Source organism: Triplophysa dalaica, chromosome 12, assembly GCF_015846415.1.
Source record: "Triplophysa dalaica isolate WHDGS20190420 chromosome 12, ASM1584641v1, whole genome shotgun sequence".
Taxonomy (NCBI): domain Eukaryota; kingdom Metazoa; phylum Chordata; class Actinopteri; order Cypriniformes; family Nemacheilidae; genus Triplophysa; species Triplophysa dalaica.
This window is the reverse complement of record NC_079553.1, coordinates 12,861,280-12,874,101: the sequence shown is the minus strand read 5'-3', so window position 1 is coordinate 12,874,101 and position 12,822 is coordinate 12,861,280. Positions and strand designations below refer to the sequence as shown.

At 38.4% G+C, this 12,822-nt stretch overlaps 1 protein-coding gene across 1 annotated transcript in view; it reads left to right on the top strand.

Annotated features, from left to right (window-relative positions):
• cobl (cordon-bleu WH2 repeat protein) overlaps positions 1-12,822 on the top strand; it is a 78,573-nt gene that overhangs the window by 55,316 nt on the left and 10,435 nt on the right. The window contains 1 exon segment of the mRNA XM_056762079.1: positions 5,339-6,005. Coding sequence (XP_056618057.1) covers positions 5,339-6,005 — 667 coding nt within the window.

Below are 12,822 nucleotides of genomic sequence, written 5' to 3'. Positions count from 1 at the left end.
GTGTGATAAAAATAAAATGGTAAAAACAAGGAAGTGAGGTTCTGATGCAAGACCAGACCGTTTACAGCACCTCTCTTTTTCTCTCACATGCATTTGGAGGTAAACGATGTACATTGCGTCTACTAAAACAAACAGCTTTGTTTTGGTGTATGTTCACTGTGACGGTGCTTTTTCTTTTCTGTTTTTGTATTTGCATAGTATTTTATTTTGTTGTTTGAACAAAATTGCAAATAGTTACACATTGAGTTGCATTGACAAACCATTGAGGGATTAAAGGACCTTACTAAGGCAAGCATCATGTTGGTAATGATAAAATAATTTATTAAAGGAGGGGTGAATTTAAATCACAATTTTATCCCAAGATTTTGTTAAATAAGAGTGAATCGTATTCAGGCGAACATCATGTAAGTGTTAGAACTGAAAACGCCCTTGTCACTGAGATTACATCTGTTATTGACACTGGACCCAGGGAATGCCAGGTTCTAGAATGCACCTGTTCTTAAAATGGGTTTACAGGAGTGCATGACCATGAAATGGTTGAGAACCACTGCAATAGAAATAGAGTATTTGGACCCAGAAGCGCTGGTTCGTGACTTTAGACTTACCAATTGTCATTCTCACGAAACCACTGAAATATCATGGCAGTAAAGATTTTAATTATAAAATATATAATTCAGTAACACACAAAAAGTGATTATAATAAGTATAACTGTAAGTTCTACCTTGCACAACACTTAATTTTGATATAGGAATGAATTATGCATGTATCTTACTGGTTTTTTGCTAAAATTCTCATTACTGAACATGTCCTGATTTGTTTGAAGTGCATTATGTTGCAATTATGTTCTGTTGCAATTTAAACAGAGTAAAATTTATTTGATGTTCTCGAATGTCAAAAAAGGAGGATATAAATAATTGACAGAATATTCATGTATAATGAAAATGAAGAAATAAGGGGAATAAAGTGTCCATGACTGATATTCTCACAAGGACTGTTTACACGCACACAAAGATATTTACATTCAGTTTGATTTTATGTAAATATTATTTATGTAAATATTATTTAAGAAACACACCTTACTAGTACCTCTCAAATTGCTATATTTTTACTAGTTAAAAGTTTGATATTCTCTTGTCAGGCTGTGTACACCAAATTTTCAACTAGTTTTCTGCAATAGGTTGTTTGCAATCACATGGTTTTTATGGCTGGAGGGCTGCAACTGATTTTCTCCATATGAACTCACTATCACCAACTCAAAGTACCTAAATTTAACGACCTAAACAACAACCAGGTATTCCCACATTTCTGTCAAACTGTACTTGTAATAAACACTAGCTTCCATTAAGAGAACGAGCCATTATTAAATGGATAAAGTGAGAAATCTTGCGTTAAGTGTTTCTTTCACATAGACGTCCATTATAAGGAAACAGCTTAACGTACCAATCCAACAAAAAAGAAAGTCAAACATTAACATGATAACAGAAAAGTTTTATGTTCTCAGTTTGTCGCTGCCTTGAAAAACGAAAAATGTCGCCGTTAATCTATTCTCAAAGTTGGGTTGGGAGCTGGGTCTATACTAGGCAAGCTGTGATGAGTTTCACCTTGATATTTTAGCGCGGATGTATACCTAGCTGAATTGCACTGTACCGGGCGAGAACGAGATCGTTCAACTCGCGTGATTCGTGCAATTCGCGTCATTCGCGCTGCCTCATCATCTCATGACCAAGGCTTCATTCACGCGATTCGCGCCGCAAGTAGGTCTATCGCCTCTTTGCATTGATTTAACATGTAAATCACTCGCGCTTGACGCGCCATTCACGTTTGGTCTGAACAAAACATAACGTTACTGTGAAATTACCACATCAAACGTGACGTGCTGACATGGATGCAGCTTTGAAGCCGCCGGGTTGCTTCAGGGAAAATTGATTTTCAAGAATGTGCAATTGTGCAATGCGGAATTGGTTTAAAAAAAAAACTTTCTTTCAACAGGTGGTGGTCTTGCTTTAGTTGAAACCAGTAAATTTGTATTGGCACCTAATGTATTATGGCCACTGTATAACATATCGCTTGTTGCTCCCTAACTCTTTGTAAATTGCTTTGGATAAAAGCGTCTGCTAAATGACTAAATGTAAATGTACTGTAGGAGCTCTTCCAGTCTCAAGTACCACCTAAACGCAAAGCATCCCTTAGCTAATGCGGAAGTAAACACAAGTACATCTTATTGAACATAATTTATTTTCATCACCAATTATCATAGTAGAACAGCTTTCTCAAGCAGTTTGTGATGCATTCTGGAAACAGGAGATGAGCCCCTGGTCTAATGCGCCACCTGGCTTGAGAAACCCGCTCTCAAATACTTACTTTTAGTCATTATTTGGGTAGCACACATATTCTGAATGCCTTCGGCAGAATTCAAATGAGCCATTTTAATCTAGATTAATCTAGATTAAAATTTTTTTATCTATGCCCACCACTTCTCTGGAGTAAGTGCTTGTTCTTTTAACAAGAGCTAGTGTTTATTACAGTTAAGGTTTAATAGAAATTTGGTTTTACGTCACTGTTGTTTCAGTAAATTTAGCCGTTTCATTATAATGGAGCATATGTGGGAGAAACCCTTAAAGCAGATTTATCACTTAAGATGCTGTTAAAAGATTGAGTCCTGATTAAACAGATAGTGTTCATGACAAGATTTGACAGAAATTTGAATCTCCTGAATGTATAATTTTCTATTAAAATATATTTCATTAATGTCTTATGTATGGGAAGTAAAACTTTTTAGATTTTTTGCAAAACATATTATTGGAATGACAGTTTTAAATGGTTATGGTAATGAGAACATGTCATATCATATTTTTGTGAATCAAAAGGAAATTTGTTGATGTGCATGTTTTAAGAAAATCATTTTTGACATCTTGGGTTGGGATGTGTACAGGTCTATATAGAATTTGTGCACACTGTTATTGCATAAAGTTAACATTATTAACTTATTTATTAAATGTACTATTTAGTTAATGAATTATGTGTTTTGAATTAAAATATTATTCAGGGTTAATGACGCCAGTCTACCACTGTTAAATGTACAACGTTTTAAAACAGTAACAATCACAGAAACATCTTGATGCTCTACATTTATTCAGGGAACCCAAAGAGAGCATGTTTCTCAATGTCTGTCATTTCAACTAATGCAAAGTAGGCTACCCGGGTTCACCTCAGGTCAGGAGTGTAGTGTAAAAGGGGCGGCTGTGACCCAGCGACCAGTTGTCAAGCACATGGTCGCCACGGTTGTTTTCACACGAGCAGTTTAAACCGCAACAATTGATTTCAAAGAGCGAAACATAAACAAAGGGAAGGCACATGTCAAACATAGTAACAGATGAAGTTGACCCACTTCTTTTGTCCTCATATTCCGTGCAAATATGACATACATAGAGCAGTTTCTATGACCTACATTTGACCATGCATGTATTCAGGACTATTTTTTAGGCTTGTTTATGCCAAACATGGCTCGTCTTAGATTTATCACTTCACGCATGGAATTAAACTGGATTCGGGCCTGTCAAGCTGGTTGCAGAGGTCTTGACGTGCCAAAGCATGCTGGTTCATATACAGTTCAGTAGATTTTCCGGTAGCGCTATGTTCTTAAACAGATAAACTGTACTGTTTGCCGCTTTTCTGATTCATGAAAGACTCTCTTTGTTTGCACTGGACCAGCCTGTTGAGCCGTACAAAGTTTATTGATTTTACAAACGGTTAATTGCAAGTTGATGTACAGGCAGATGAGGCAGGACATGGAGTTCTTCCTGCCTTTGAAATTCTACGCATAATATCTGTTGCTGCCTGTGAAAATGCAGATTTGTCTTAGTACAGATTTTGAGTCCTGTCAGACCTCTGGAATCTGCAGCACTAGAGCGTCTGTCGCCTCTGGCTCAGATTGGATGGAAATTTAGAAGCTAAAAACTGAAAACTTTTTAATGCGTTTTGGCTGTTCATTTACACGACAACAGCATTTTGGGGGACTCAAAATGCAAACTTTTGAAAACAAGTCTCAAAGTTCTTGAAAATGACGTCATTATCGTTTCTGTGTTAACTCTGAAGGCATGCGTGAGTATTCCTCGAACAATAATGGCGGCCTCCCTGCTGTTTGGTTGTGATGTGTGACATACCCATTATCATTCCTCCAGCAAAAAGTAGAGTCACTGCCTCACTACAACCAGCTGAGACATAGTATTTATATACACAAATTATATACGCACATACACACCGACAAGGGCTTTTAGCTTAAAAAATGGTATGCCTATGTGCGCAGGTAGGGTTTCTCTATACCGCAACAGCGTCATCCACTGGCTGGCATGCCTAATACAGCGTTTTTCCTTGTTTTCTCGGATCCATGTAAATGAAGATCGTTTTGATAACGGTGTCGTGTGTAAGGCTGCAACATCATTTATCACGATACCACTTAATCTATATAAAATCAAGCTGGCTGCAATATGCAATGTGTTGATATATTTTTTAATGCGTAGCTTGTCTGTGAAGCACGGCTCTGGGATCAGTAGGAAATGCTGCTCGATCTTAAAGCAGTGCAAGTTTGAGTCGCTTATAATGTGCATTTGAAAAAGCAACACCCGTCCAAAATTCTGATTATAAATATACTTTATTATCATTAAAATACCTAATGAGGCTTGAGTAACAGTGATAAAAAGATGTCCACAGGCATTTTCCTAGATTCTAGAACGTGTTATGGTCTTCTTCTGCAATGCGTATTTGGAGTTTCTGCACGAGAGCGCCCTCTGGGTGCAGCAGCATTTTCCTGTACTTCATTCAAAAGCTGTGCATAAATCGAGTGATATCTTTCTTCGGTTTATTGCGACAGCCCTAGTCGTGTGTACATGAATCTTAAAAAAAAAAAGGAAAAACGTTTCTGGTTTTCTGGTAAACGTACTAATGACATGTGAGTGCCACAGGGTTGTGATTCATTTCTCACCATCTAGATATACATCTGTTATCTGATGTAAAAAACAGCTTGTGCTGATGAGATGTAGTGGAGATATCACTCTGTTCAACCTTTACTCTACTTTCCTCTCACTTTTCTCTTATGTACTGTCGTCTGACTTTAACCAAACCTTTTCAGTTAATGGACATAATTAACTATATTTCCAACAAGCTGGACCATTTTTGTCCTGAACCGTTTTATACAAGTTTGTCTTTTGCTTACTTTATTTATTTGACATTTACACCATTAACTGTAATTTATATGTTTCTATTTAAGAAAATGTTAAAATTGACTTTTTAGTTCATTTCAAACCTCTCTCTATAATCTTCATTTCTCCATCCTCACAGAACCTGTTAAAGAAGCGCAAGGCTCCTGTCCCTCCGCCAACCCCGACCCCCAGTACACCTGAGCCCTTTATCCCAACTGTTTTACCTACTTCACCCATGCGGGCCCCCAGCATCCCAGTGCCAACAGAAAGGACCCTGGTGACAGTTGCCAGCAGCACCGCAGATCCTGCCGATGACTCTGATCTGAGTCACAGTATTGAGGATTCAGAGCCGGCCGGGTCCATCTGCAGTAGCTCCAGCGGTGATGATGCTGCCGCATGTTCCAGCAGCAGCAGTCTGTCTGAGGAACCCGTGGCTCATCGGGCTCAGGTGATAGCGGAGTACACCATATCTAAACCACAGGCTGTACCTGAATACAAGGAACCTGTACCTGAATACAAGGAAGTCCCTGTACCTGAATACAAGAAACAACATATACCTGAATACAAGGAACCTGTACCCGAATACAAGGAAGTCCCTGTACCTGAATACAAGAAACAACATATACCTGAATACAAGGAACCTGTACCAGAATACAAGAAGGAACGGGTACCTGAACACAAGAAAGAACCGGTCCCCCAGATCACGACAGGGGAGGAACCAGGTCCCAGTCCCACACTGGAAGAGACCGATTTAGTGATGGAGCTAAAAATGGACGAGACGGAAAATAACCGCAATAGTGGAATAGGTAACGTAATGATATCTTTTTATTAAAATATCCAATAGATGTTCAAGTTGACATATGTAGAGTAATGCATTGGGTTGAAATACCATGGAGTAGATTATTACAGAGACAACAAGCAGTTGTGAATCCCGTGGGAACTGTAATCGCTGTGGCTTTTCAAAACAATGCTCTTTTTTGACAGCAACTTTGACCTGACCAATGGGGTAAATTTAGAGTAGAACTATACAACACGCCTGCTTGTTAAGCATTGAGGACCTGCGTCAACTCTTTAAGAACTTGCCATTGAGAATAGCTGAAAACTGTTATTATCATGGCTTAGTTTACAATAGCTTCAAAACTTACATTTTAGAAAACATCAGTTTTATCGGATCCTTTTTAAATGACTTTGGGAATAAAGAGAAATAGGATTACATTTACTGGAAAGCCTGTGTGTAAAAGTGCTTTTCAAACATACTGAGGTTTATATTAAGTCTGCCATTCAGTCTTACACTCTTTTTAGTTCGAGGCTAAATCGGTTAATATTGAACCTGTGTTGAGTGTGAATGTTGAATGGAGGACAACAGGATAAGACGACCAGTATATCTGGTTTCCCTTTTCACCTCCAGGCTAACTTTATAACACATCACTGAGAGCACAGCATGCCAGCTCCCGGCCAACGTCTTCCCGGTAATACAAACAACGGTTCCCAACTAGCAAATATGATCCCATTTCCCAATAGCTAACTAGATTATCAGATTCGCAGTTTGGATAAGATACTACTGAAATGATGATGACTGTGCAGACTGCCAGACCTGCAGTTTTTTGCAGAGACAGTTTGACAGAAAAGAAATGTGGTTATTGTAGAAAACGCATTCAACCTTGTAGACTGCCAAAGTTGCTTGACACATCACACTACTGCAGTCTTAATTGTTTCAACCCTGAATTTGGAGAGGATCATATATGACACACATTTGATTAAACGATAGCAGGTGCCGGTAGAGACAAGAATGCATTGTGCAGACTAGACCAGAGGGATGTCGGCAACCAGGCGCCTCAACTCTTCAACAACTTTTTTTCAGTTAAGTTGTTAGTTTTGGCTAAATGTTTGGCTTTACAGAGATAGGAATAAACAAATGGATATGTTTGTGTTACAGTTGCTCTGCTACCAGTTTTTTGGAAAATAAATACAGAACAACACAAACATTCAACATTTTAAAGAACTGTGGCAGATAGACATTTAAGATCATGATTATAGTGAACAAGTTTATCAATGTTATCGCAGTTTTATTAAAATTCTGGAAATGTCAAAAAAGTACTGATGTAAACCATATTTAATATTGAGTTTACCTGTAAATGTACTTTTGTTTGATTTACATCAAATAAATAGTCATGGCACGTTGGGGGCACGAGGTAAAAGTTTCCTAGTTCAGATTTAACACAACTTTAAGTGAGTAAATCAGATTTTCAAATAGACCCAGGAGAAAGTGGCACAACATCTGCACTCATAGCAGAAGAAACAAGCTGAACGGAGTTTCAAACTCATCATATCACATCCTTTAATGAAAAAGGAATAGAAATAATGGGTCTGTATAAAGAATATGAATTAAACGTGTGTCAGTATATCTATGTTTCTACAAATGTGCACATTTTTGGATTAAAGTCTTTATTAGTGAAGCACTGTCGTCCCAAACTCACAGGAGCAGACGTGAATAATTTAAATATGGTAGATCTTGCATTATTTTTTTCCAAATGTCAATACTCTTTATTTACTCTGCTGACATAAATGAACAAAACCCATGTTTCATGTTGCATGTTATAAGTTACTCTTGATAACTTTGTTTGATGCTGGACAGGGTTTTTGAAGCCGTAACACTGGTAACGTTACGGTTTAACGGTAATTAAAATATGACACAGTAATACTAACCGTTGGATGTTATTATCACGGTAAACCTTTCATCGTTATATCCCCAGTGGCACCATTGGAAACAGTCTCTGGTAACATCTTGGAAATTGTAGTTTGAAATTTAAGAAGAAAATGAGAGGGTTTATTGATCCCGCCGCAATCTCAGTGTCTCCTCAGACGGTTAGGAGGGTAACATTTATCATATGTGGTCATAGAGATTTCGCATGTTATGAAGCCTCTTTTTGTTTCTGGTCTTCTAAAGGAAACTAGAGAAACTTAGAGAAGTTTCAACCTAGACATCTGAAATATTTCTGCAGTTGTACACAGTGCCTGAATATCTGTTCAGCATTGTTTAGTGTTTGATGAGTTGTCTGTTGCTGACAACCTGTTCTGACATTATATCCGCTAGGGCTGAGCAATATATTTCGTGACTCACGCTAATTATACATGTCTTTATCAATTCTGAAATCTATTTCAATGTTTTATGCACAGCTCTTCCGTGAACTACGGGTTTGATCAGTAGGAAGTACTGCTCGTCTGCTCGATCTAAAATCACTACAAGATTGAGTCGTTTATAACGTGTATTTGAAAAAGCAACACTCGTCTGTCATTAAGAAACTGAGATCATAAGAATCGTACGATATATCGCCCAGCCCTATATCCCGCATTGTCTGTATACATTTGTCTGTTACATGCTAGAACAGTGTTTGAAAACAATGCAAATGGATGTCAGTGGTAGTGTTGGGTGATATTCTCTATACTCAGATCGTTCTTTCGCCAGCTTGTGGATCGCCGAAACACGATAGTATCGAGGGGCGGGGAAATTTACGCATTAATCTTTGACAAGCTGAATTTTCAGACAAAAACAGAAGCTTACATGGCTAGAAAATGCTCATGTTTGACTTAATTTGCATTCTATCAGAGTGGCAACATTGTTACATTCCACCGCAACCTTTTAAATGAGAGAAAGTAGCTTGCTGTAAGTCAATATCATTATTCCAAATGCATTACTGATGCCCGCTTGTGCTGTTCTTATTTGATTGTCAAATGGGAACAACTCGTGCGCTGGTTTTAAACCCTCACGCACATTTAAATTCCTACAAGGAAAACCCAGAGCCACGTGCATCACAAGCTCTCTCGTGGCAGAAAGCTCAAACCCCGCACATTACAAACTCTTTTTGGTGTGAGGAAAAGCCAGAGCCGCACGCATTACATGCTCTCTCGTGCACAGAAAACTCTAACGCCGCACACGAAGAAATGCGCAATGGGTGTTTGTAATATTAATTTGCTACATATATTGGCAAACAGCCAGCTATCGTCTAAGAAATCAGCTATCGCCGATATGTCAGAGTATCATTGATACACCACAGTATCGTCAATGGAACAACCATTGTCAGGGGGGAAATGATTCTCCCATGATGAAATGATTCCTTAATTCTCCTTAAACTTTAGTCTCATGCATGTATCTACATAATATTATACACTCTTGGGGCTTCAGTGTACCCTGACTGTCCATCATGGCGGTGCGAGTAGACACACGTCTTCAGTACTGAAATTGAGTTTCTGTCCGTTAGCTGCTAAACTGGCAATGTTCATCTTGCTCACGGGGCTAAATGTTGCCACACCTCCTTTCAAAACACATAAATTATTACCGTTTAAACTCCTGCTAACTCAAAATAACCTCCACAGGAGGTAGGGGACATGATAATGAGAGAACATTCAGACACCACACGGGCACAAGTGTTCCTTTACTCATGTTATTTCTGCTTCATAGTAATTCATTTAATGATTGCATGCAGTATCGCATTAGCTGATGACATCAGTCTCTGTACGTATATGAAGCTAAAGTGCATAAACATGGAGTTCTGCTTTGTGTGTATCACTGATATACTAATTGTTGTATATTGATAAATAGCCAAAATTAAATAAGCGAAACAACTTTGAAACCTCCAACTAAAGCGTTCTGTTGGTGCTTTGTCTCTCTTCAGTCTCTTCCACGGATTTACTGGAAATGAGGGAAATGCGAAAAAAGAGCAAGACACTAAATCCACAGTCATAAGTTCTATGTTTATGGTTGCAAATACACTGTTGTGTTTTCACTTCAATTGTATTTGCACGTAGTATTTATGCGAAGTCTGAGCTGTGACTCATGTCATTTCCTATTAATCCATGGGTCAGACTGTTCTTGCAATGAACGGTTCAGAAGAAAGGTCCATACAGCAGCATGTGTCATCATTTCCTCTTTGTGGGACTAATGTGACGGTTAACCTCTTAATATACAGCATGTGTTGTAAGAGGTCAGATGAACAAGATTGAGCTTCTGTTTGGATAAAAATGAGTCATTGTGTTAGAGGAACAGATTTCAGGACGGGTTGGATATGTTTGCCATTAGGGCTGTGACGGTGGCCGTGACAACCGCATCACCGCAGTGGTAAAGTGCCATGACGGTGGTGAACTGCCACCGGCGGTAGTGCACGTCACTGTGACAAATGTGTGATAAAAACAGGATTGGTAGTTTTGACATTAACACAGAAATGACTGGGATACGTTTCCGTTGGTGCGTTCGAGCGCAGGCCTGAGCGGCAAAACCCAGGTTATTCTTCGGGTTCTGCAATGGATCTTGTTGTGAAAAGAACATATACATCAAAACAAAACCAGCTATGACCCGCTTGCTTGGTGTCGGAGCGCACACAGGTTGCCGCGGTTGCGGAGAGACATCTATTCATTTGCGTTCTGAGCACATCTTCTGAATGCCCATTTAGTGCAGCTGTTCACATCTTAATCTGGACAATGTCAACATGTTAGTTTCCCATCAACGAGTAGGAAAAAGTTACTTTTTTTCTGGCAATCTGAATAGAAGAGCCAAGGAAGTTTAAACAGTTTGTTTCAAATGGAATTGTTAAGGCCTGTTCTCAAATTCTCATTGCAATTTAATATTTAACTTTTTTATATTATTTAAGTTTCCATTATTTACTGATGTTTATTTAAATGTTACTGTTGTGTGCCGTTTCACCGATCATTGACAGATCGTTTCATCCTCATTTATTTCAAATAACGTTATCATATTTCAAAAAGTATTTAAATAAGTTCTATATTTCTCGTCCACTCATCGTGTGGTTGCTACACACAAATATAATATAAATATTATTTATATATTATTTGTATAAGTAGTATATACTTCCCAACCACCGCACCAACCCGGTTGATTTGTACATTTACACCATGGTGATAAAAACCGCCACCGTCACAGTCCTATTTGTCATAGCTGTGTTATTTGGCTCTGTGCCCTCACGTCCTAGATTTGGGTTTCTCTGTTGTTTTATACCGATGGTTTAATCGGAGACGCATGATTGGACAGCAGTTAAAAGTCCAGTGTATAATTTTTTGGAGGATCTATTGACAGAAATGCAATATAAAATACATAACTATGTCATCACAGGTGTATAAAGAACTTACACAATGAAGCATTATGTTTAACCTTAGAATGATTCTATTATTATCTTATTGTATAATAAGTGTGTTAGATAAAGGATTTGTTGAATTTTGCTAAATGTTCATTTTATTAAATAATCAATTTGTTGAATGGGTCCTGTAGTTCTGTAGCATTTAAAGACACCGTATGGTATATTTCTTTTGCTTGTTATCAGAAATAACTTTTGGAAAATCAGACATTTCCTGTCCAAGCATGCCACGCAAATCCTAGTCCAGGAACTTGTCCTGTCTAGACTGGACTACTGCAATGTGCTACTGGCTGGACTCCCAGCTTGCGCAACCAAACCTCTACAGATGATCCAGAATGCAGCGGCAAGAGTGGTCTTCAATAAACTGAAGAGAGCACACGTCACTCCTTTCTTCATTAGGTTACATTGGCTCCCTATAGTCGCTCGCATCAAATTCAAAGCTCTGCTCTTGGCCTACAAGACCACTGCTGGCTCGGCATCTCCTTTTTCTTCACTTGCTAATGCAGACTTATGTACCCTCCTGATATCTATGCTCTGCAAACGAACAACCTCTTGTAGTCCCATCCCAAAAGGGAAAAAATAACTCTTGCGTACCTTCTCTGGATCAGTTCCACATTTATGGAATGATCTGCTGCTACAAGATCGGCAGATTCTAGGGATGTTACCATATCAAAATCTCACTGTACAATAATACCTCAGTATTTGTTGCCATATTATAATGACAAATGATGACTTGTAAATGTGCAATAAGCATCCTCTTTTCTTTATCCTCTAATCTTAACTGTTGCTCAGAGGTGTGAGTTTTAGGATGAGTCGGGTCAAATAATACCAAAGGTAACATCTATTATTTTTTCCAACATTCTCTATGTCAGGCTGGAAGATATATCGTTTCATACAGTCATGTCACTACGATAAAATTGAAACAGCTTTGCTATTGCGATAGCAAGATATCACCTATATTGTTAAATCCTTAGCAAATTCTGTGGCCATCTTTAAAAATCATCTGTAAACACATCTCTTCCGTCAACAGCTGAGCGATTAGTACGGACTTCTCTTTCTACCATAAAAAAATGCTTTCATACTGTGGTGGGCTATATGAGACTTATTCTGATTGCTTCCATGGTTTACCTCATTTGTAAGTCGCTTTGGATAAAAGCGTGTGCTAAATGACTAAATGTAAATAATCTACAGGCACTCTATTGTTTGCAAACGTTTGCCGTAAGTTAAGGGCAGTCCACGAACACGCGTACGCGCATTAACGTTTGTTTTTGTTGTCACTTTGAAACCGTCTATAAGGGCTGTTACAATATCAGATTTTCATATACAGTAAGCATCATATTTTACAGCTTTTAAGATTTAGTTCTTCCAGTCCAGGCAATATTTACTTTATTCATCTCTTTTTGTCCTCTGCAGTCTATTGCTGTGCCCCCATGTCTCTGCGCTCTGGACGCCGATGAACTTCTTTCACTTCTTCCCT